This window comes from Carassius carassius, chromosome 4 (assembly GCF_963082965.1).
Source record: "Carassius carassius chromosome 4, fCarCar2.1, whole genome shotgun sequence".
In the NCBI taxonomy this organism is placed as follows: domain Eukaryota; kingdom Metazoa; phylum Chordata; class Actinopteri; order Cypriniformes; family Cyprinidae; genus Carassius; species Carassius carassius.
Window position 1 is genome coordinate 19,147,374 of NC_081758.1, and position 25,440 is coordinate 19,172,813.

Consider the following 25,440-nt stretch of genomic DNA (forward strand, 5'->3'; position numbering starts at 1 on the left):
TCAGCAGACACCATCTTGCCCAAAGGGGTGGTGGTGGCATCCCTCTCTTGGGACATCGAGAGACGAGTAGAGGAGGCCCTACTTAAGGGGCCTGTGCCGAATGGGGGTCCAGCAGGTAATCTGTTTGTTCCCACCAAGTAATCTGTTTGTTCTGAAGTAATCCAGTGGGGTCACTCGTCCACGCTGGTCTGCCATCCAGGAGTCCGGAGGTCACTGGCTGCCATCCGTCAGCGATTCTGGTGGCCATCCATGGCCAAGGATGTCAGGCAGTTCGTGGCTGCCTGCTCGGTGTGCGCTCAGAACAAGACTTCCAATGCGCCTCCCGTTGGTCTGCTCCACCCGTTGCCCATCCTTTCTCGCCCGTGGTCACATTTGGCCCTTGATTTTGTCACTGGCCTCCCGGAATCTAAGGGTAACACCGGCATTCTTATGGTGGTGGACCGTTTTCTCTAAGGTGGCCCATTTCATTCCCCTTCCCAAGCTCCCCTCAGCCAAAGAGACTGCTCAGGTGATGGTTGATCACGTATTCCGGATTCATGGTCTTCCGTTCAACGTGGTCTCTGATAGGGGTCCCCAGTTTGTCTCTCGGTTTTGGAGGGAGTTCTGTCGGCAGATCGGGGCCTCTACGAGTCTGTCATCAGGATTCCATCCCCAGACCAACGGGCAGTCCGAGCAGGCAAACCAGGATTTGGAACGCACTCTTCGCTGCCTGGCATCCCACAATCCCAGCTCCTGGTGTCAACAGCTGTCCTGGGTAGAATACACCCATAACTCCCTTCCGGCTTCTGCCACAGGTATGTCCCCATTCCAGTGTTCTGTTGGTTATCAACCTCCCTTGTTTCCCACACAGGAACCCGAAGCTGCGGTCCCGTCTGCTTTGGCTTTTGTCCGACGGTGTCGACACACCTGGAAGAGGGCTAAGGCGGCCTTGGCCCAGGCTAATAGGCGGACCAAAGCAGCGGCCGATCATCACCGGACTCCTGCTCCCCGCTATGTGTGTGGTCAAAGGGTATGGCTTTCCACCAAGGACCTGCCTCTCAGGGTAGCCTCACGCAAGTTGGCACCCAGGTTCATTGGCCCATGCAGGATCACCAAGGTCCTGAGTCCGGTGGCGGTGCAGCTCAAGCTCCCTACCACGCTTGGTCGGGTGCACCCTGTTTTCCATGTTTCCAGGGTTAAACCTGTGTTCCATTCCCATCTTGTTCCCTCTTCCCCAACCCCCCCTCCCTCCCATCTAGTGGATGGCTCCCCGGTCTATACTGTGTGGAAGTTGCTAGATGTCCGACGTAGGGGTCGGCGCTTTCAATATCTTGTGGACTGGGAGGGCTATGGCCCAGAGGAGAGGAGAGGAGCTGGGTTCAGGCACGGGACATCTTGGATCGGACACTGGTCAAGGACTTCTACCGGCGACGAGGTGAGCCCCTTCCTGCGGCGCCGGCTGATCACCCCGTTCTTCGGTGTGTGTGTGTGTCTTTGTATATGTCTGCATTTCGTGTGCACATGTTGTTTTGTTTTGGTTTTGATCGTTTGTCTTGCACCTATCTGTGGCGTTCCTCCCTCCCCCTCATTACTACAGTTTCTGCTTCTAATTGTTTGACTCCACTCACCTGAATTCAATGTCTGTTCATCTCTTGCTCTATTTATTCCCATCTGTCGCGCCAATCGGTGCCAGATCGTTGTTCGACTATAGTCCATGTGTAGCCATTCTGTCTAGTCTTGCTCTGTCGTGCCATTGTCTGCTGCTACTGGTTTTGTTTTGTTTTTTATTTTTTCCCCTCCCTCATTTCCTAGACCGGGCACCTGCATTCCTCAGAAGTGTTTTGGTTTGCTCTGTTACTGGCTCTCTCGTGTCTTCCTCCCCTCTCCGCTCTCTACGCGGCCGCGCCGTTGGGCGCCCCCTGCCGGGTGTTTACGCAAGGACATTGAAGTCTTTTATTTTTCTGTTGGACCTTTTTGCCTTATTTCTCGGCCTGTTTCTGTTCATTGGAGGGAGTTTTTTCTTTTGGACTTTTTGAATAAATTGTTCTCACACTGTAACCTGCATCTGTGTCCAGTTGTTTTCCTGACACCTCTAACACTAGCTTGCTCTATTCTTTTTTTTTATTCTATCGGTTTTCTTTTTATTTATTATATTATTTAAAATCCCATGCTACGTGTACTGTGTTAACCTAACTGAGACTTGTTATAGCACTTATATATCATTGCTCTTTTTGTTGTTTTTGATTGCTTCCACTGTCCTCATCTGTAAGTCGCTTTGGATAAAAGCGTCTGCTAAATGAATAAATGTAAATGTATTATTATTATTATTATTATTATTATTAATAATTATTGTTATTATTATTATTATTATTATTATTATTATTATTATTATTATTATTATTATTATTATTATTATTATTATTTTATACCAATGCTTCAAGCTTGACTTTTTGGACTGTAACTTTTTCATTTGGCTTTCATGACATTTCGTGTAGTTGTGGTTAAACATCTGGACTGGTATCAGAAATGCTTTAGTTCAGAATCTCATAAAGGTATTTCAAGAGCTTTCATGATTATGCCACTGAGCAAGACCATTTGTCCTGATTTTCTGTCCCTGTAATAAGTGTTCTGTGTCACTTTGGATAAATGACTAACTTACATGTTCCAATTATGATAAACTTCATTGTTAGTTACAAGTCATTGCTTTATTTATTCAAAGCCTATTAAGTTGAAACTAACAAGAAGATTTAAATTAATTAAATTATTTAGCTGTTCCAATAGTGTGTGTATTTATTTATTTATTTATTTATGTTCCTTACAGAAGCCATGCATAAAAACACAATAGCACAGCATTACAAGTGTCTGTGATGTGCACAGTGCCCTTTTAAATGCTTAGGTAGTGTAATTTGGATCTCAGAGTGTGTGGAGCTATGCATGCCAAAACTCAGAGCTAGTGAGTACCGTCCTGCTGATAAGCAATAGGTATTTGGCAGGATACTTGAAAACAGATGTGTAAAACACACTGATTCAGAGCAAAAGTTGCCAGTAGCCATAGATAGCTTTGGGTAATATGTATAAGGCATGGCATATAAAAATCAAAATTTCCTTTGTGCATGGGGTGGGCTGGAAGAGCCAATTAACACTGAGTTGTTGCCTTTTATTCAGAGAGCAGATCCCCAACAGATGATGTTCATTTTGTAACTTTATGGTAAATAAAGAGTTTTATTAAACTGCACATTTTCTCTTTCATAAAGAACACTTTGAGGCAATATTGTGTGCCCTGCAATGTAATCCACATGAGACGTGGGAGGTTCTCAAACATGTTTTTGCAAGCCCTTTAACACCATAAGGGTCTTGTATGTCAGTTGCCAGTGCTTAACCACTACCTGAAATCTTCAAACAAAAGCAATCAAACAATATACACTAATCACTTTTACATTTGCTATCTGCCTCAGGCACACACATAGTCATGTCCACAATGGAGCTAAGCAAATGCATAAATGAAACACAAACATTAATCATTAACTGCTTTTCAATCTACGTCCTTCATCAACGTGATCTCATGAGAATACGTGTGTATTTTTACGTTAAATGTGGTTCTACCACACGTACATTTACTTACGTTTTCATGCACATAAAAACGTACAACTTAGACGTATTTATAGCAGTAAAACGTACAAATACTTACGTGTTAGCAGCTAAAAAAAACGTAAATCTAACAAAAAGTGTGAATGTATATGAATTCCCATGTATTACTATTAAAATCGTGGCTTTAATGATTTAAATCTGTTGTATTTAATTGTCATATCAATACATGTTTTTATTAAATTTATTGAAAGCAGTTTACTCATCTACTTAATAGGAAATAACATTTATGTGCATGATGCAAACCATAGATACACAAAAGCACAGCAACAATTACAAATCACATCCATTTTATTTGTTTGCTGTACTCCATATCTTTAGAATCCAGATGTTTGCAAGGAACATATCCAAATTCAGCCCTTTATCAATCGATCTTCATCTTCATTCTCAGCAACAGCGTCCGTCACAGTCAAAGCCCGCGCTCGTTATGATTCAAATTTGAAAATAGCGCCAGTGCGCCACCCTCGAGAAACATTACGATATGGTTTACGGCACTGATATCGAACGCTCATTGGTTCTCACATAATTCGTCACAGATTGCGACATGTCGTGTTTCAGTTGATAGACATTTGCCAGTTCGCCTTCACGGAGAAGACAGATACATAATTTCACGGATTAATAAATTACATTCTGCTCTGTACCCTATAAAAACTATTACCTCCAGAGAGGACTGCGACTGGAACTCATTATCATTTGAACTAATTTTGGTACCACTTTTGATATTTGCGCAAAAAATAAATGATTAAAGTTACGTTTGTTTGTCTGTTATTTGTTTATTTATAACAGTAACGTTATGTAGTTTTAAGAAATGCTGCAGAGTATGCTGGGAGCCATGGATGAGTTTTGTACTACAGTAGTACCCAGCATGCATTGCAGCATGCTTTTTTATGGTCACCATTGTTGAGGTTCATATTCTGATTATTGATGTCTTTGTGTGACTGTTTGACACCGTAGAAGACCACACTATTTGAAAAGTCATTCAGATTAACTGATTATCACAGAACCACTGGCTCTTAAAATAACTTTTACTATAATGAATCAAATTACACAATAACTATTTCATCAGAGATTAGACTCCGTACAGTTCAATAATTGATGATTACCATCGCCAATATAAAGTACAACAACCTACGCCTAGGTACAGGTTAACACCTGATGGCATTTCTTCTGGGCTTTTGAGTTACAACAAATGTGTTTTAGAAACACATGGTTATAACAGCCAGAGAAAACACAAAGACAGAAGTCAAGGGTCAAGAGCCCAACTAAAGCAAACACTGATCTCTAACATGGTTACTTCAAATGAAACAATAAATCAACATCTAAACCTTACTTCATTCTCAATAAGATCTTCTGTAGACGTCTGACAGAAATAAAGTCAGTCTGGTTATTAATAAGTGGAGCTTGTGATGCTGTTTGTGGGGTTGTTTAATCAGATCTTGAGAGATTTCATGTATTTTATTTCAGTTGATTTAATCTAAGGCTGTGTCTGAAGTCAGTTGTAGTAGTTCTTGTGTTTCTCTTTTCTTCAGTGATTCTGTTTGTTAACAGCAGCTGTTCATCACTAATGCTCAATCAGCACTCAGTTAATCACTTAATTACTTGAATGCAATGTACATCTTCTTTCAGTGAACTCAACTGAATTAAGTTCAGAGTACTCATAACTGTTAGTTTTTTTCAACTTAAATGGTTTAAGGCAACCGGTTTCCTCAAACGGTTTGAGTTAACATAACTTGTCAGGTTTGAGTGAGGCTGTGTCTGAAGTCAGCTGTAGTTCCTTTCTCTCTTTTCTTCAGTGATTCTGTTTGTTAACAGCAGGTGTTCATCACTAAACTCAATTATCACTCAATTAATCACTTAATTACTTAATTGCAATGTATATCTTCTTTCAGTGAACTCAACTGAATTAAGCTCAGAGTACTCATAACTGTTAGCTTTTTTCAACTTAAACGGTTTAAGGCAACCGGTTTCCTCAAATGGATTGAGTTAACATAACTTAAGGATATCTGTTTACTCAAACGGTTTGAGTTAAGTTAACTTGTCGGGTTTTACAGTGTGTACTACTCTGAGTTCGGGTTAATTTAAATTTTTTTCTGGCACGTGAGCATAAAATGCATGCCTATATAAGTCACAAACAATAACACGCACCAATGTAGTGACTTGGGAGTTTAAGAGGCTATTATACTTTAGTTATTTTTATCGGTCAATGTTGTGACAATAGTCTTTGTCCTTTCAATTAATTAATAATAATAAAAATACACATAACATGCAGTTCATTGTAGTTTGGCATAAACCATAATGTCCTGATATCATAATGAAGAAAATAATGCTATATATAATAACATCTTTTGTAGACCCTGGCTGTGTCTGAAAGCTCTAAAATGCTGCCTTCGGAGGCAGCATTCCAAGGCAGGTAGGCATCAAGACACATCCAAACCCAAATTCTGCTTTAGTTCCTGTCTCTGGAGGTACCTTCTTCTACTTAAATTAAACTTAAAGGCAGCATAATGTATCCTTCGCTGCCTTTGATATCCCACAATCCTGTGCATTCCATTCCGTGACAGTTGAGCTAAAAAATAAAGATGGTGTCTGAAAGTTGTGTTTGGTGATCGGTTTGTGTGTAAATGTATATTTCTGACTAACATTTTGTACTTTTGATGTTATTTCTAGCGAGAAATCAGTATTATAGAAATTACATATTCGTTTAGTTATCACCAAAACTCTTTCTATTTTGTTGTAGATAATTTAAACAGTTATGTTATCCTATATCATTTTACATTCATACATATTTTTGGAAGGCATCTCAAATGCTGTCTTAAATGTTACACTGATTCTTGAGTCAACAAATAAAGAAGTAATTTTATTTATGATCGATACTGAAGGTTTTTAATTCTGTTTGACCTTCTGCTATTTCAGTTTTCTAAATCAAGTGAAAAGATGTTTATTTTCAAAATTTCTGCCATGATATAGATAGATAGATAGATAGATAGATAGATAGATAGATAGATAGATAGATAGATAGATAGATAGATAGATAGATAGATGGATGGATGCTGCCATCATGCTTTACCAGCTGCAGGAAAAATGTTGCTTAAAAATAATGGCACGATATCTCTATCTGCGATAAACAAAGACACTCTCAGACTGAATACACCCCCTGAAGCTGGTGTCTAGTGGGAGGCGACAGGCCCATCACTTGGAATTCCACTGTGCTAAATGCAGATTAGATTCATTACCCAAATCTGCTCTGACCTTGTCACGATCTATTGGAAGAGAGATGTGGATGCTGCGTCTGTGACTCACACAGCACTCCACACTGCGTGCAGCTTTTCACACATTAAGCCATGGCCATCCAAAGACAGTTCATAATGACAAATAATTCATCCAAATGGTCACGCTGAATAGTTAATCAAGATTAAATATTATAGAATCAAGATGTGTGTGTGTGTGTGTTTACAATATACATATGTATTGTATATGTGTTTTTTTTTTTAAGAAGACTTATCTTTTGAAACATTATAAATGTCTTTATCACTTTTGATCAACTTTTTAGTGGTTCAACTGGTTTAGGGATAAATTCTCACAATTAACTAACTATTAACTACAAACTCAATAAACTCCTAATGCTGTTGTTAAAGTTAGGTACTGGGTAGGCTTAAGGGATCTAAAATATAGTCGTGCAGAAAAAGTGAGTATCACTCAAAAAAATGACTCTTTAAACTTACTTAGTTTAATTATGGACAGTGGTTCCACACAACCAAATTGTGTTTCGATAACATTAATGGAATTTTTTTAATCTATGCAAACTCCTTGTGTTGTGACAACACAATTGAATGAGGTAGAATCTATGTGAAATAGTAATGTCCAACCAAATCAATTTATTCATTTTGCTTCAACTTAAGTTAAGTTAACTGAACATGTTTTGGTTTATTACAATCTAGCCAAATTTGTTTCACTCTATCAACATAAGGAGGTTTGTTTCAAATTACTCATTTCAATTATGGACAGTGGTTCCACACAATTAGTTCTAGTTACTTTAACTAAATATTTTCTATTTAAAGTTACCCCCTTCAACAAAGCACTTTTTGTGTGATTTGTCTTGTAATGAGTCAAACGACAAGATGTCACAAATGATCAAAGTGTATTTGTTAAACAAGCAATAAATAATTACACACAGTTAAATACAGTTGAAACCATGTTACAAAATTACACAAAATAGCGGAAATATGAAACTACTCATTTTCTAACTGGCATTCATGGGTAACCAATCAAACCTTATTCCAGGAACAGGAACTGGCTCCAGAAATAACTTCTTCAGTATTCCAAATGTGTACCTGAGTTCAGGAGGGTTGCTCAAGTTCAGTCCATATATCAGTCCCAGAAACATGGTTTTGCAGACTGTAAACTGCTATAGGTCTTGAAGAACTTTATCCTTTAAAACTCCAACTTCTGCTGGACTGTCTTCAATGACTGCAACTTCAAATAGATTCCCACGAGTCTTCTGGATCACCTCCTGATTGCTGGCAACATCTGTATCCTAGAAGTACTTAAAAGCATGGAGAACTCAAATTCTTGTGTATTAACTTTAACAAATCATTTATTAACCTTGAAAAAAAAAACTCACCATATACTCCATACTGCTAGGGTCTTCATTTGGATACTTCAATTTCATTAGTCTGAAGATGAAAACAACAAAATTTAGCCTTTGTTCTTTTTTCAAAAATTACATGGAAAAAAAAGTCAGTCATTCATCTTCTTATGGGAAATACAGGCAAGCAGTCAAGATGGGATTCTAACAAACATTACAGTGGAAAATGGTACACACATCTGGACCCTGTACGGTAAGCAACAGAACTGGAATGTTCCCAGTCCCAGAAACATAGTAAGGACATCAGTAAATCATCACATCAGTCATGTGACATAAGTGGTTCAACCATAATTTTACAAAGCTACAAGAATACTTTTTTGTGCAAACAAAACCAAAACAGCGACTTTATTCAACAATTCTTCTCCAAATCGCATCTTCCACCATTATCAACAGCACGTAAATAATTCATGCGCATGGTGCTGCTGACCTAGAAAACGCATGCGCTGAGCCTTGATTACATGCAGAGGAAAGGAATGTTCATGCCTCTTGTTACTCTCCATAATTGCGGCATATGTGATTTGGAGAAGAATTGTTGAATAAAATTGCTATTTTTGTTTTCCTTGCACAAAAACGTATTCTTGTAGCTTTGTAAAAGTGTGGTTGAAGCATTGATGTCACATGTCCTTAATATGACTCTGGGAACATTTCAGTGGCATTGCAGCCTTTATGGAGGTTCAGAAATCTCTTGCATTTTCATAAAAATATTAGGGATGCATTGGTTGACCCGCCATCAATCGGAAACCGGACGGTTTTTGCTTAAAATACGCCATTGGTAATCGGCCAGTCTTTGGCCTTTTTTTTGGCCGATTTTTCCGGAAGTGCGTCCGCGTGCTCAGACTACATCTACATGAGGGTAAGTAATTAATGACATGTTTATTTTTGGGTGACCTAGCCATTTAAACACACCTGAACTAGCTAATCAAGGTTCTTGGGAATTTTAAAACAATAAAGTATTACTAGAAGTTCCAGGCAGGTGTGTTAGAGCTAAACTCCACAGAACACTGGCTTTCCTAGAGCAGGTCTGGACACCCCTGCCTTGCATCAAAATGAATGTTTTTTGGGAGGCAAATGCATTCATAATCTGTCAGTTTATAGTAATACCACATATTTTGTATTGTATTAATAAACCTAATCTTATTATATCTATCTTTTTTTGTCAATTCCCAGTGGCCAGTGAGAGAAAAATGTTTTAATACGAGGTTGTGTTGAGTGCAGTTGTTCTTACCTGTGTAGTGGGCACCAAGAGGGTTTCAGTATTTGTCCAAGCACTCTTCTTCAGTATGCAAACATCTTCAAGTTTTGCAGTGCGGATCCATTTTGGCAAAGATCGTTGATTCTAATGGGCCTATGGTAATTCTGTATGTCTCAAATTCTGCACAAATCTGTAAACACATGAAGTGCAATGTGTTACAAAAAAAAAAAAAAAGGTTTAACAGCAAAAACTAATTCCATTATCAAAATATTAAGTGATTTATTTGTGTGAGTGATGAATAGTGTCATGTTTACCATTCCAAAAGGGTGAACCTGATTACATATCTGGAGCATTTGTATAATGTGAACAGCTCAGAGTAGTGTCCGGTTTAAAGTCATTGTATGACCACACCGCCATGTTCATAAACAAAGCTTCAAATACTTTCACTGTGCTGAGCCAGGGCTCTCCAAACTCGTAGACATTTCATGGTTAGACATTTATTGATTATTTAGCTTTTGCCATTAGTTAAAATATACATATTCTAACAAATAAAGGTAATTACTTCCGCTTTTGAAAGTCATTATGTATTACTAGTATACAATTAATTTATACAAATAAATATATTTTGCACACAAAATGAGAAGACAGAAACTCCTATTCGCCATTTGATTAGCTATAGGAGGAAGTAGCTGAATGACAAATCATTCTGCCTCTTAAAATCTCTTATTGTAAGCCATATGTATAATAAAAGTAAAGGTAAGTGATAGGACGTTTTATTTTTGGATAAACATTTTACTAATAAATACAATCTCTCTTAAAATACCTTATTGGGTTATGATATTTAAAACAGTTTGGTTTGATCTAGCGCAGAACTAAAACTTTAATGAAATATTTCCCCCAATTATAAAATAAATTTATGATTAGCTAGGTCCACACTGGAGAGCTGCTTTATAACAGGAAATCAAGTTATAATTCTAGCGACACTGACTCTGTATTTTCATGTTTAATATTGAAAAGCTATCTATTGCATAAGGACTGTTATATAAATAAACGTGACTGGACTTTTCTTTACTGGAGTGGCTGGAGAACCTCAGAGTTCGTGCAAACATCCACATCGCTGTAATCAAATATGTTCTTAAGAGCTGCTTTTACATCGCGGTCAGTTTATGCAGTTATTGAGAGGAAGGCGTGCAGTATATATTTACATATTCATCCAAGGTTCGGATCGGCTCGGTTTCCTCAAACTGAAGTGCTATCTTCTTCTTTTGAATTGAATCAGGAGAGTGTATTACAATCTTGCGCTATAGCGCCACACTGGCCAAACTGCATTATTGGAGGCTTTCACATTAGGCATACGAGATCAAACCACTAACGTTACTCAAAAACATTTGCAGACAATTTTTTTTTATCGTCGACTTTGTCGATAATGTCGACTAATTGTTTCAGCCCTAGTGTAACGTTATATATATATATACTCAAGTCAATACGTTACAGAGAGTCATGTGCTTTCACATCTCCCAACCGCTCAAAATCATCTATTAACGGTGCAGTAAACCGATTACACAATACTAGACTGCAAATCAAAAGCACCCCAAAACAGAAACTCTAAGAGAAATTAAAGACTTTGACTTAACACAAGAAAAACTTTAGATTTTCTTACCTGACTGGTATCTCTTGCTCTCCTTCGTGCCGTCATCAATTGCGTTGGAAATTACTTACCTTAATCCTACCCCTAAACCTACCCATAACCATTTCTTAAAACTACATAACGTTACTATTATAAATAAAGAATAACAGACAAACAAACGTAACGTTAATCATTTATTTTTTGCGAAAACATCAAAAGTGGTACCAAAAGTAGTTCAAATGATAATGAGTTCCAGTTGCAGTCCTCTCTGAAGGTAATAGTTTTTATAGGGTACAGAGCAGAGTTTAATTTATTAATCCTTGAAATTATGTATCTGTCTTTTCTCCGTGAAGGCGCACTGGCGCAGTACTGATTTCAAATGTCTATCAACTGAAACACTGCATGTCGCAATCTGTGACGAATTAGGTGAGAACCAATGAGCGTTCGATATCAGTGCCGTAAACCATGTCATAACGTTTCTCGAGGGTGGTGCACTGGCGCTATTTTCAAATTCAAATCATAACGAGCGCGGGCTTTGACTGTGATGGTCGCTATTGCTGAGAATGAAGATCGATTGATAAAGGGCTGAATGTTGATGTTTTGATGTTCCTTGTAAACATCTGGATTCTAAAGATATGGAGTACAGGAAACAAATTAAATAGATGTGATTTGTAATTTTATGCTGTGCTTTTGTGTATCTATGGTTGTATTGTCAGTCATTGGATAGGAGAAAATCGCATAGCAAAATATTACAAAATGGTTAAACAATTACATAAGTTATATTCATTTTAAGGTTTCAAAGTGTAGTCTCGTTTAACATTATGTAATCCCCCGAAACGAGTTTTCAGCATGCACAGAAATGTTATTTCCTTTTAAGTAGATGAGTAAACTGCTTTCAATAAATTCAATAAAAACTTGTATTGATATGACAATTAAATACAACAGATTTAAATCATTAAAGCCACGGTTTTAATATTAATACATGGGGATTCATATACATTCACACTTTACGTTAGATTTTTACGTTTTTTTAGCTGCTAACACGTAAGTATTTGTACATTTTAATGCTGTACGTTTTTATGTGCATGAAAACGTAAGTAAATGTACATGTGGCAGAACCACATTTAACGTAAAAATACACACTTATTCTCATGAGATCACGTTGGTGATTGTGTTGACTTGTTGTCTTGATGCCTGTAATTGTGTTTGCTTTAAGAACTTTTGCACCATCATTCTTTTGCATGTTAGATAAAGTTATTGGGTGGATCACTCACTGATATTGTGTGTTTTAGTTGGATCATGATGCAGAGAATTTGACATTTGTTTGGGAAAACATTTTATCAATTTTCCTCCATAATGAGCTGGCATGAGTGAGAAATGGGATTAAAGGGAGATGAAAGGTTTTGTGTGTAATCTGATCGGCTCTTTTTCATTCCATAAATCTCTCAGTGCTTTAGAATTGCTGTTGGAGGATTGGAAACTCATTAAACAGCAGTAGTTCAGAACACATGTTGAGAATCAGCTCTGGAAAACCAAACTAAACTAACTTTCACACACACACACACACACACACACACACACACACACACACACACACACACACACACACACACACACACACACACACACACATATTTGTTTTTGTGAAAAGTGGGGACATCCCATAGGCATACTGGTTTTTATACTGTACAAACTGTATACTCTATTGCCCTACACCAACCCTACACCTAACCCTAACCCTCACAAGAAACTTTGTGCATTTTACTTTTTCAAAAAACAAAACATTCTATATGGTTTATAAGCATTTTGAAAAATGGGGACATGGGTTATGTCCTCATCATGTGTCATACCCATGTCATTATACAAAGTTGTGTCCTGATATGTCACAAAAACAACACACACACAGTATTCAACCTATAATGCCATTGCATTGACCTGATTAACAAGATGGATATTTGTATGGTGATGAATATATATATATATATATATGCATTTATTTGATTTTAGTAGTTTAATAGGAAGTAGCATGTTAGACACAAAAGAAAATAACGATGATACTATGTGTTTATTTAACATAATTGTCAGGGGTATTTCATTTAAGCTTTTAGGATTCAGCCATAAATTCCATCAAAAAGGACTGGCAGGAAAACAAGCATAATTTAAAACATTTGTATAATGTTTTCTGAGGTGTGAGGTTTCTCTTTCACTGAATGAGTCTTATTGTACATATGTTGAAATAAAGTATTATTTTGTGAGATTATTTGGCTTTTTCTGTCTGGAGATTTGTCTGCAGATATATTATGTGCATTGATGCATTTAGATAAGACACAGTCAAACATGTATGTCGAAATTCTGCCTGGTCATGTGTGGGGAAGCTAGTGGCGCTTGCACCATTCAGAAATTAACTTGATTTGCAGTCTGCCGACTGCATTTGGATTTGTCGCAGTTTTGCATAGAGCTCTCTAATATGTCAGGCTGCAGAGCCATGTAATCAAAATCAGTCTGAAAGCTGTATTAAAATGATTGACGGGCCACCAGGTGAAAAGACTTGCCATACAATGTCAGTATGGTCTGTGTAGTTACTCTGAAAAGGCTAATTCCAAAAAAGTCCAATTTTTTGAAAGTGTATGAAAGAACTGTTATATAATCCCTAGTAATGTATGATGATCTGTCGCAGACCATGTATTATAGCACTGTCTCATAGTGCTCATTTAAAATGCTGTAATTAACAATCTGTGCATTACAGACTCAAAGTATGTAATATACCTCTTTAGAAAATGTGATTTTGAACTGATAAATTGGATTGATTAAATTTGCCTGTGGCTGTGTTTTTTTTTTAAACTAGCTCTTTAGAAATTATTATGTAGGAATGTGATTTATAGGTGTATCATCAGGGCAGATGGAATGAGATTTGCGAGTACTTAACAAAATAATAAACATCATAAACGTAGCAGTCAGTGGCTGGACATAATGGTTTAGGGCTGTATGTGTACTGAGATAATGTGCATGTCTGGCTTTGTGTGATCAAGATTATACGTCTGCAGGGCTTTTTCATCCCATATGCTACTGTTCAAATGTTTGGGTTGTTTGTAATAAAATTTCATATACAGCTTTTGACCAAGTAAATGTAGTCACCCTCTTTCAAAAATCTTACTGACCTCCAACTTTGGAATGATGTATATATTCTCGATGTAGATCTATAAACATATTAAGCAGCATAGCTGTTTTCAACATTAATTCTAATAATAATAATAAGAAGAAATGTTTCTTGATTAGCAAATTAACATATATTTAGATCATTTATGATGGACCATCAGCTTTGTCCTCACAAGAATAATAATAATAATAAAAAACAACATTTTAACATTTAAAATATGTTAAAATACAAAATTGATTTTAAATTGTAATAATATTTCAAAATAAAGTTTTTTTCTTCTGTATTTGCTGTAGTATATATTTAATCAAAAAGTTTATGTAATATTTGCATATTTATATTTTTATAACATTTTTTGTTTTATATTTTCATCCCTTGCTAATTTATTCCTTAGACTAATTTATTAACTAATACATGTTAAATGTGATCTTTAGCAGATCTCGATCATTAATATATATTATCAATATCAAAATCATTATATCTATTTTACTGTACATTAAAATGTTGCTATGCCTAAATTCCTTTGTAGCATTTTAAATAAAAAAATAAATAAATAGTGTGTTGTTTTTAATCTATTTAGACAAAATGGTACATCATTTCAATGTCTGCCATTTATCGGTTATCTCTCATAGCATTTATTGGCAGCTTATGTGTTAAGTATACTTCATTAATCGCATGCATGAACTTTGCATAGTTGTATGTATTCTAAAATCTGATTACTTACAATGCTCAGAGTAATAAAACTGGTTTATCCCTCGAAAAGCACAAAATATTGAAGAAATGGTTGGGTGGGGGTGTTTTTTTTTTTTTTTTTTGCCTGCAACAAACAGGTGATGATTCAAGTACATTTCAAGTCTTTGTCCAAGTAGAAAAGTTTTACATCACAATATGTTTTATATTGTTCTTGTTTCTCTGTGATGTTACTTACCTCACACAAAATGACAGTGTTACGAAACACTACTGAGGAGCTTGGAGTCTGTCTGGTGATTAATTGATGATTGAGTTGTCTTGTTTATGTACACAGTTTTGTTTAAAGCTAAATCCATATTCAGTTTCTGACATTCAGGAGTAGCTCTCTTTGACCTCCTCTACTTTATCTTTTCAATTAAGTGTTTCTTTCACATTTTTAATTAACTGAACGATATAAACATACATTTATCTTGCTGAAAAATCTTAAAAGAGTTGCTTTGTAAGGCAAGGTTCCTCTCGACAGTAGTATGCCTGGGATGAATATAATGACAGCTGCTAACAACCACTCTGGCTAACTACCATTTCACAGTAATTATAAAATAGCTCATATTTCAAATTCTCTCTTAGACCCAAGGGTGTGTAAAAAGCAGATGGTCAGATTTTATTTTCAGAATGAGCTGTTTATCAGGCATTAAATATAGCTACTACTATACTACTACTTCCAAAAGTGTTTCTCATTTCGTGTGTGTCAGATGAACAGCCAACGTGGGCACCTGGGCATGACTTCTGAGGCTGAGACTAGGGTCAACCTGGCCTGATAGTGGACATTTCTTATGCGCTCTTCACACAGACACAGGCACAGGTTTCTTTTTCAGAGAAAAGTTTTTTTTTGGGAGGGGGGCTTGGAATTTTTTAGAAAACTGCTGCTTTGAAGCTTACAACGCACATTTTTGTGCTGCCAGTTACTAGATAACTCTAGATTAACCAATCAACCTTCCTTATAGATTACATGTATTTTTTCCTATCTTTCCCATTCCTAGTGTTGAATGATTACCATATTGTAATCATGTTATTTACATGAATACTCCAAGCAATATAAGGGTATTATCATGGTTCATGTGCAAAATGCGAACAAGAACTATTCAAAAGTATGGGATATAATTTTTGTTTTTCCTCACTAAAAATACACCAACCTGACCAGCTCACACAGAAATGCACATATATCCCCCCACCCTCCTGCCACCAACACACACACACCTCAAAAAACTTGTTTTTCATGTCTCGGGCTCTGGGCCAAATCCCCAGTGTGCAGCAGAACGTTTCAGAGAGCAGATAACACAAAACTCAAAGGAGGTTCTAGAAACCAGACCCAGCTGAAAAAGGGGGAGCAAGAAAGTAGGAAGTGTTTGGCATGCAGAAACTTTAGTATTGTGTCTGTGCATGTCTTTGTAGTCAAACTTCTGTCTTGGCTCAGATAATCACTCTTATGGATGTTGTAGAGGAGCAGACATTGGCACTCACCTGCATCCACACAGCTCTGATCTCTCTTTTTCTCAGTCTTCAGCTTGTTTACATAGATTATTCAACCCGATTATTGGAGCTTTGACATTCTACACGTCAGTGCCACATCTGTATGAAAATACCAAAGAAATTAGAGTGACGTTCAATATGAAAATGAAAGAGATATTTATATATACATTATTAAACTTGACAAGAGAGTACACAGAGGAGAGGAAATAAACGTATGCAATATGAGATGACTTGAATTGAGTATTGAAACAGTAATATGCTTAATTTATGTTACACATTATATTATATTTTTCACACGCACACAAACACACACACACATATATATATATATATGGATTTGAACCTGCACCCTCGTGAACCATCGCAGGGATATTAATGAGATGAAGACAGAGTGAAAGAGAAGAAAAAGAAAAGGGTGCCAGGAGTCATCTCAGGTTATTCATATAACGTCTCGGTTACGTATGGTAACCCTCGTTCCCTGAAGGAGGGAACGGAGACGCCACATCGGTGACCGACGAATATGGGATATCGCTTCAATAGACCAATCTACTTCGAGTGTAAACTAAACCAGCCAATGCACATTGGCATGCAATTATTGCATCCAGCTGCTGCTGATCACTGCGTGAGTATAAGAAGGCAGCAGGTGCAATGTGTTCCAGTTTTTCACTGAGGAGCCGAGCTGGGGACCCGGCAGCTCAGCGGCGGTACAGCAACCATGGCGACGGGACGTGGTGTCTCCGTTCCCTCCTTCAGGGAACGAGGGTTACCATATGTAACTGAGACGTTCCCTTTCAGTCGGTCACTCTCGACGCCACGTCGGTGACCGACGAATATGTGATCTATATCAAAGCGCCATGGGTGCTGCCCCTTCCCCTGCCCTGTGCGAGCAGCCTGCGCCCTTATTAGGTGTAGGCCGGGGCTCAGAACAAGTAGCTCCACACACCGTTGTCAAAGCACTACCTCACTGGGTAAGATTGGATAACACTGGGAAAACGTACCCGATCTGCTAGGAACCGGGACGCTGCGGAAGCCCCATCCTTCCGGAAGGAGTTCTCGGAGGCAAATACACATATAGCATCCGTTTAGGAGTATACTGAGAAATTTGAGGTGATTAAAAACCCTCTTGGGAAGGCAGAAGTCTGCCGGAAAACACGGGCTCTAAGGCTATACCAGGACTATACACATACAAGTAACGCTTAGGTCTCAATATGGAACCCAACTTTCCATTGTTCTCACGGATACATCATGAAGGCCTGGCGCCGGACGTTCCGCCGCGTCCAGCTGCTTAGGATGATGGAGGATCTCAACAGGGTCTACAGTACAGACATTCTGGAGCAGTTTAAGCAAGCCAACACTAACCGGGGCCTCTCAGTGCCACTACCCGTTTGAGGTGAGAACACAGGAGGATACCGGCTCTACGCGAAAGCTTTAGAACCTAGCGAACGTGTTAGGGGTCGCCCAGCCCGCAGCTCTACAAATATCTTTCAGCAAGGCGCCACGAGCCAGCGCCCAGGAGGATGCAACAATTCTAGTTGAGTGAGCTCGCAACCTGAATGGGCAGGGCACATCCTGAGTTCTCTCGTACTGCGTCTTTAGCTAAGACGCTACGGGAAAAGTCTCACCGCTCATGCTTTTAACCCTTTGACACGTACGACCACACTGGTGTGATCAGTCTTGGCTGGGCCCTGAAGTGTACGATCACACCGGTGTGATTAGAACTTTCAGTGCGTCACGTCATCAACTGCTAAATTTAAATCCGCTTGCGCACTTTGGCTGGTGAAGAGCCAGATCAGACACGCTGAGCGCTTGTCATATTATTGCACACATTCAGTATTTTCAACCATTTAATGCTTATTTAAAGTTTCAGACATTTAATTACACATGAGTACTACCAAAAACATACATTTACAGTTTGTAAAACATACGCTGATGTCTGTGGAAAAGGCAATAATGATCCTAACAAATATAATCTGAGGACATGTTTTTATTGATATCATATACAGATTGTGTTGGTAACTAAAGTTTACTCTGAACTAACATGGCAGGGCCATAACCCGGTACAGATCAACTAACACGGTCAATATAAAAGTGTTTAAACTACAAAATATATTTACTTGCACATATTTCAGAATCAGAATATCAGATATTTCATAATATAGAGAGCATGTTTTGGGAACATTTTGAATAAAACAGGAAAAACTAAATAAAAGCGATCCATGTGTCATACAGATCTATTGCGGCTGTGTTGTGTCACATGACAAGCATGACAGGTTGCCATGGAAACAATAAGGCGATACATTCTAAAATAACGGTTGTCTAAAAAAACTCATGCCGGGGTCTCAGCTAGAATATTTTAAACTCACTTGCGAAAGGGTTAAGCTTCCTGGTTGCTAAGTCACCCTGCCTGTGACGTCTCACCCATCCAATGACTGATTACACACGTTGTTCAGAGCCAGTCACGCTGAATGGTGTTCCCAAAGCATCCTCCGATGCAGCTCGAGTTCCTGAAGAGGAACTTCCTGTTGTAGCATGATCAGGTTGATGAAGGTCAAAGATAATGGCTGGAGACAGGTTGGGTTCATCCTTGTCTTTAAGGCCCACAGAACAGCAATTAACACTCAAATGCATGAATGCTTAGCAGAATAATCTGAGAGCTGCTGCTGCATGATAAATACAGGTTGGACTTCGGTAGAGCAAGTGGCAGGGTCAGACGCAACAGCAAAGTTTAGATATTGTATTAAAACTTACCCTATGAGACTGTCCTAATTTCAAAGAGCCTGACCTTCAGGCAATTATGAGAACGGTCATCGGCTACATTCACACAGAAGCAGCAGTCAGCTGGCTGGTTGGGAGAACTAAAATGAGTAAAGAGTATGAAAGGAAATGACAGCCGCATTATATATTCCTCTTATATTCTGCAGGTTATTAAGATGTCGCAAATGGATTTTGAGAGTGAATTCAGCTGATATGTGCTTTATTAACAGAATGGCAATGTGATTGATATATGTATGAAATAGGTATGTGCTTTCTGGGTTACACTGTCTACACGGGATACAACAGTTGTCATGTTGTACATATATAAACTTAGTTAAAAGATGCATGCTGTTAATTTAATTTTCATTTACAACTTACATGTCATTTTTTCTCTGTATATGCATTCGATGCTTGCTGCGAGTTGGAGATGACAATTCCACTTACAAAGAATGACGTACAAAGATATTAACTGTCTTTATCTGTTAAGATGGTTTCAGGCATTGCTCAAGATTAGTTAGTTAAGGAGCATGACTTTGGTTAAGTGATCATACATATATTTACTGTTCTGCAGATGTTTACATAATGTACAGGACACTATGTGAGTCACAACAACCTGATTGTCTGTCCCAAACACTGACTACGTTTACATGCTGTTAAAATTCGGGTTATGGTCGGGTTAAGGTCACTATTTGGGTTTCTGAAACATTCGGGATAACCCGTTTACATGCGTGAGCAGAGGGAGTTACCAATCCCGATGTAAACGGCGACGCACGGTTAGCGTCTGGACGTACGGACAACAAGACGCAATATGCGTCATTTCCGATTCTTCTTCCTGTATCCAAAGACAACAACAACAACAGCAGCAGCAGGCGGATAATGAATAGTTTGGGGCAGATAGTGATAGTCTTTGTTTGCGCTTTGGCGCTGGTACTGATCCACCAGCAGCACTTGACACTACTGTGCCTCTATACTGCACGCGGGGTTTTTTTATGCGCCGTCTCTACTCAAAAGACCAAGATTCCTTGCGAATAGAACATGCGCAGAACACACATTTTGATGGGGATATGCCGAAACGCGTTTACAAGACCAAATATTCGGGTTAGAAAAGGGGTACCCCAGGTATAATATCCCGGTTTTTAAAAACCGGGATATGAGCATATCCAGGTTTTTGCCGGTGTTTACATGGCCGTGCGCGACCGGGTTATTGCTAATATCCCGGTTTTGAACGGGTTATTGGCTGCATGTAAACGCAGTCATTGACTGTGGGTACAGTACTGTATGTAGCCAATGTGATGTGTGAAATAAAGAAAAATATTGCTGTGTTGTGCTGTTTTTTTTTATTTTTATTATAGTAATTTTGTGGTGTGATTCAAATGCATCAATGTTAAACTGCAAATAGCTTTTGTGTTAAAAGAGAGGATATGTGGCAGAGGATTGACCATGTCTCTCTCTGTTTTTCTCCTTCCTCCCCTCCAATCCCTCTACAGCAGCAGATGGTGAGGATCCAACTTCAGCAGGTGGGATATATCTAGATATGGTAATTGTTGTACTCCCGTCATTTGGCGCCTGTATCTCTTTGTTACACTTCCTTCTACTGTTGTCAGTTTTGGCATATGTGACCTTCCCTGCATGAAATTTACACGTCTATTTCAGAGCTCTTTCCTTACCTGTTTCTTCACACCTTCTCAAGATCTGTTCTGATGTCACATCATCCTTGCTGTGTTATTCTTTCTTCTCACCATAAGGTTGATGCATTGAGCATCTCAAAACCTGCTACATAAATCCCCTGCTTATGATTTATCACCCAGTCTCATTTTCAAATGCTACTATTCTGATTGCTCGCTCACAGTCGAATTTGGTTGCCGCCCTGTTGACGTATTTTCTTGCTTTTTTAAATGTTGATAGTTTTGCACATTTGGCACACACACACACACAGACACACATTCCCATAATTTAAGGTGTTTGCTTTTCTCCACCTCCTCTCGACCTCCTTGGTTCCTTAGTATCCCACCCATTGATCCCTCTCATCCCACCTGGTCAGCACTCACTCTCAAGCCCACTGGTCTCTTTGAGTGCAGCTGCTTTCAAGAGTGCTCAGACTCTTCTCTCCTGGTACGTTGTTTTATCCGGTTCCAAGCTTTTGATAAAACACTCCAGCCCTCCTGTCTTCATGTTCCTGGGTGTTCCTCTCACATTGTGAACAAAATGCCTATATATTGCTCTCTGTCAACATAGACAGTTTAAGATAGTCTTTTCTGTAAATTAAAATTTTTATAAGGTAAATCATTAATCATGATTCTCTTGGGCCACGTTCTCACAGCAGCAGAATATGGTTGTCAGTCCTGTATATGAGTCCTTAATACAGTTACGTTCACACACAGTACAGTTATTTACGGGCATGGCAACCTCATTTTGGAACCAAATTCACACCCGTAAATTTTCAGGATTCATGACCACATTCTTGGAAAAACTGGTCTGTGTGAATGAAACACGACTGGAAAACTAGTTGTTTGTCACGTCACATCATACAGTCCGAGAAACAACCTGGTCTCATGGGATAAATGTACCTGGGTGCACTTTTTAGTGAGACGCAAAATAACATACCAATAAGTACACATCACTGCAGTTTCCAAAAGATATGAACACTAGAGGCAGTAAAACTCTGACACTTTTCATACCTTTTCACACAAACTTACAAAGTTTCGATTAATAAAGTGTAAATTTCATAAAATTACTTTAAGAATATCATGTAATGACTTCAAAACAATATTAATATGCTGGGATATTTGAAAACTGATGCTTTTGAATGTAAGCATCGCACATAATCAGCTTAATATCTATGGGTTTTCATAGACGGAAGGTTTGTTAGGTAACTCAAGGAGTAAGGAGATGTACTTGAGAGGTGAGGAACTCCAGTGCTGATCCTGTGTAACCACGGTTTGATAAAGCAGTTCAAATATGCATATAAGGAAGTTCAAATGGCACTGTTGCATCAGTTTTGCATTTGTTAACCCTATCGAGTAGGTTTAGGATTAGGTTTGGTGTAGGGCATATTTCCAACATGATAGAGTATTAACTTTTAGTGACAGCCCCCGGATATTTTAATTCTGAACTGCCGCAATATGTACCAGAAGCAACATAATAAAAACACATACCTATTTCAATTGAACCAGTGTTTCAGTGTCACTCAGTGGACATTTCTATTTGAAACTGCAGCGAAATGTGCAGTAAGGTACATAAAAACGGTGTTGCACAAAAAGTGCACAGAGGTCCGTATTTTTATGAGACCAGGTTGGAGAAAGAGCCGCTCTGCTGCACAAATACGTGTCTACCGTGTGTTGCATGTTTTCATGGATTTGGTAACTTACAGTGACAGAGAAATTAGCTTTGTGTCATCTTAAAGTTTTAGATCCAATCAGATTTCAGATTTTATTGGCAACAATTTAATACGATTTTGTTTATTTTAAGAGTTAGTTCTCTCAAAATGTAAATTATCATAATTTACTAATGCTGTTCCAAACCTGTATGACTTTTTTTCTTCTGTGGAACATTAGATATCTTGTGAAAAGTTTGAGTGTCTATACAATGGAAGAAAGTCAGTCATATAAGTCTGGAAAAACATAAAGGTGAGTAAAAGATGACAATTTTCATTTTAAGGTGCACTATTCCTTAAATTTATTTTCTTTAGCTTCTTCCTTTCAGTAAGATATAATCAAAAGCCAATGTTCCTGCAACTTTATTTAGTGTTATGGTTTCTCCCATTCACATCTGTACGAGTTGGTACAGTAATCTTCTCTACCTCAACCAGACTTTTTTCTAAAAACCACACTATCTATATTGCAGCTGTCATATCCTATCCAAAAACTGTCATTGCATATTAGTTTAGCATCCAAAGTGGCTTTTTAGAATTTCAGATTAGTTCTGTTAACTCTTCAGCCAGCTGTACTTCATGCTGATGCTACCAGCTTTACACTACTGTATGTTCTATAGTTTACACTTACTAACATCTATTGGTTTCTCCAAGCAAGTTCTGATCTTTGATGCACATAAAAGCCTGTAAATGCCACTGCTCACAATAAAACTATGCTTTCATCTTAAATTTTTTTCCCATGCCATGTATGCTGCTGTCCTAAATAAATGATTTTTAACCACAAGATGTTTTTGACCTTGCTTGCTTTGCTAAATCCAAAAATATAATAGTTTAACAATAGTTAGTTGTGGACAATTTCCATTTTATATTTTATAATTTAGGAAAAACATAAAGTTGAGATAAACTGTCCTACTGTAAGTAATATATTGTGGATAAAAGCATGGTTTGCACCCAAAGAAAGATGTCGTCATGGATAAAACAAAAATGCTTTATGAAATTGTTATTAATCTGATTTGCTTACATTTGTTTTGACAGATTTAAATATTGTACATGCATCTTCATTTGACATGAGTCTCTGCATGTGGACCACAATCAAAAACAATCCACAGAGCGGATTAACTTTAGATTGTTGTTTGGGATCGGTTGGATTGGTTTTAGATCTAAAGATCGCATTTAATCTGCCATTATTTTGGATTATTTCATTTTCCATAATCAACAAAGGTTAGAGCAATGACCTCATTGGGTTATTTAGGCCTGAAGCATTTCAGCATTGAATTGAGATTTTAAACCTAGAACTATGACCTATCGAACCCAGCATGATACATTCCATAGGGATGGTAAGTACATGCTGTAATACTCGTGCATGAGTGTGTGTGCATCATCATTTCATTTATTGGTATACACGCAGTATACTGTACTGTTCAAACAAGACCTCATGCTGTTAGCTTAGTATCATGTTACCTGTTTGATATAATTATTTAGAATAAACGAGACCAAAAGCATTATTAATAGGCAATAATTTATTCCCCTAAATGCATTTATTCCTATTACAGCACCCTGTTACACCTTATTATTCCTATCACAGCTATTGGCATTTTAAATTGCCCAGTTTGTGAGCAAGAGGTAAATGGGAAGCAGATATATACTGTATATATATATATATATATATATATTATTATTATTATTTTTTTTGTACCACATGAAGACTAAAATAATTTACATTAAGGCAGATATAACAGACCATACTGGCTCATCTTTGCGTTTCAAAAGGAGCAAAATGAAGCCATATAAACTCTTTAGACCATATGTCCCACTGTAGAATACAAGCGCTATGATTAGCTACATGAGTGGTGACAATCAGTATGGATACGATTTCATAATTTCAAACACAATCTGAATATCAGCACCTCTTAGTTTTTAGATGAAATTGGGATATCGCTTCGATAGAATAATCTACTTTGATTGTAAACTAAACATGCCAATGCACATTGGCATGCAATAATTGCATCTAGCTGCCACTGATCACAGCATGAGTATAATAAGGCAGAAGGTGCAATGCATACCAGCAGAGGACCCCCGAAGAGGCCCGATTGCGGTCGTGCTTTCCTTTTTGCAGCATGGGCTGGAGCAAAGGCTGTCTCCCATGTCCAGGTTGCCGCTATTGCTGCGTACCATGATCCTGTGAATAGGAAGTCTTTAGGTAAGCATGACCTCGTCATCAGGTTCCTTAGAGGGGCCGGGAGGTTAAATACTTCATGGCCCCCCTCTATACTCTCTTGTGACCTGACTCTAGTGCTAAAATCACTACAGCCGGGCCCATTCGAGCCAATGCATTCAGTTGAGCTACAGTTTCTTTCATTGAAAACTGCTCATGCTTGCACTTGCCACCATCAAGAGGGTAGGGGACCTGCATGCATTTTCAGTCAACGATTCGTGCCTAGGTTGTGGGGTGGCTGACTCCCAGGTAAACCAGAGGCCCCGGCCCGGCTACGTGCCCAAGGTTCCCACTACACCCTTCAAAGACCAAGCTGTGAACCAGCAAGCGCTGCCCCTGGAGGAGGCAGACCCAGCCCTGGCTTTGCTCTGTCCCATCTGAGCATTGAGATGCTACCTAGACCGGACACAAAGCTACAGAACCTCAGACCAGTTCTTTGTCTGTTATGGAGGCCGAATGACAGAGGAATGTCGTATGTAAACAGAGTATGGCTTACTGGATTGTGGATGCCATAACCCTGGCTTATCAGGCACAGGGTGTGCACTGTCCGTTCAGGTTGCGAGCTCACTCTACTAGAAGTGTTGCATCCTCCTGGGCGCTGGCTCATGGCGCCTCACTGACAGATATTTGTAGAAGTGT

General features: G+C 38.3%; 1 protein-coding gene and 1 long non-coding RNA gene across 4 annotated transcripts in view; one reads left to right on the plus strand and one right to left on the minus strand.

Annotated features, from left to right (window-relative positions):
* LOC132139091 (EGF-like repeat and discoidin I-like domain-containing protein 3) overlaps nt 1-25,440 on the plus strand; it is a 224,988-nt gene that overhangs the window by 55,530 nt on the left and 144,018 nt on the right. For 2 of the 3 annotated variants that reach the window (XM_059547727.1, XM_059547729.1), the window contains exon 2: nt 20,704-20,733. The exons of the other annotated variant lie outside the window; for it this stretch is intronic. In XM_059547727.1, coding sequence (XP_059403710.1) covers nt 20,704-20,733 — 30 coding nt within the window. The remainder of the gene's footprint in view (nt 1-20,703; nt 20,734-25,440) is intronic. 3 annotated transcript variants of the gene reach the window in all.
* Nucleotides 7,746-10,147, minus strand: LOC132130163 (uncharacterized). Its single transcript, XR_009428681.1, has 4 exons — nt 9,495-10,147; nt 9,227-9,304; nt 8,246-8,297; nt 7,746-8,158 (listed from the first exon to the last, which is right to left on the minus strand). It is a non-coding gene; the product is annotated as an uncharacterized LOC132130163 (long non-coding RNA).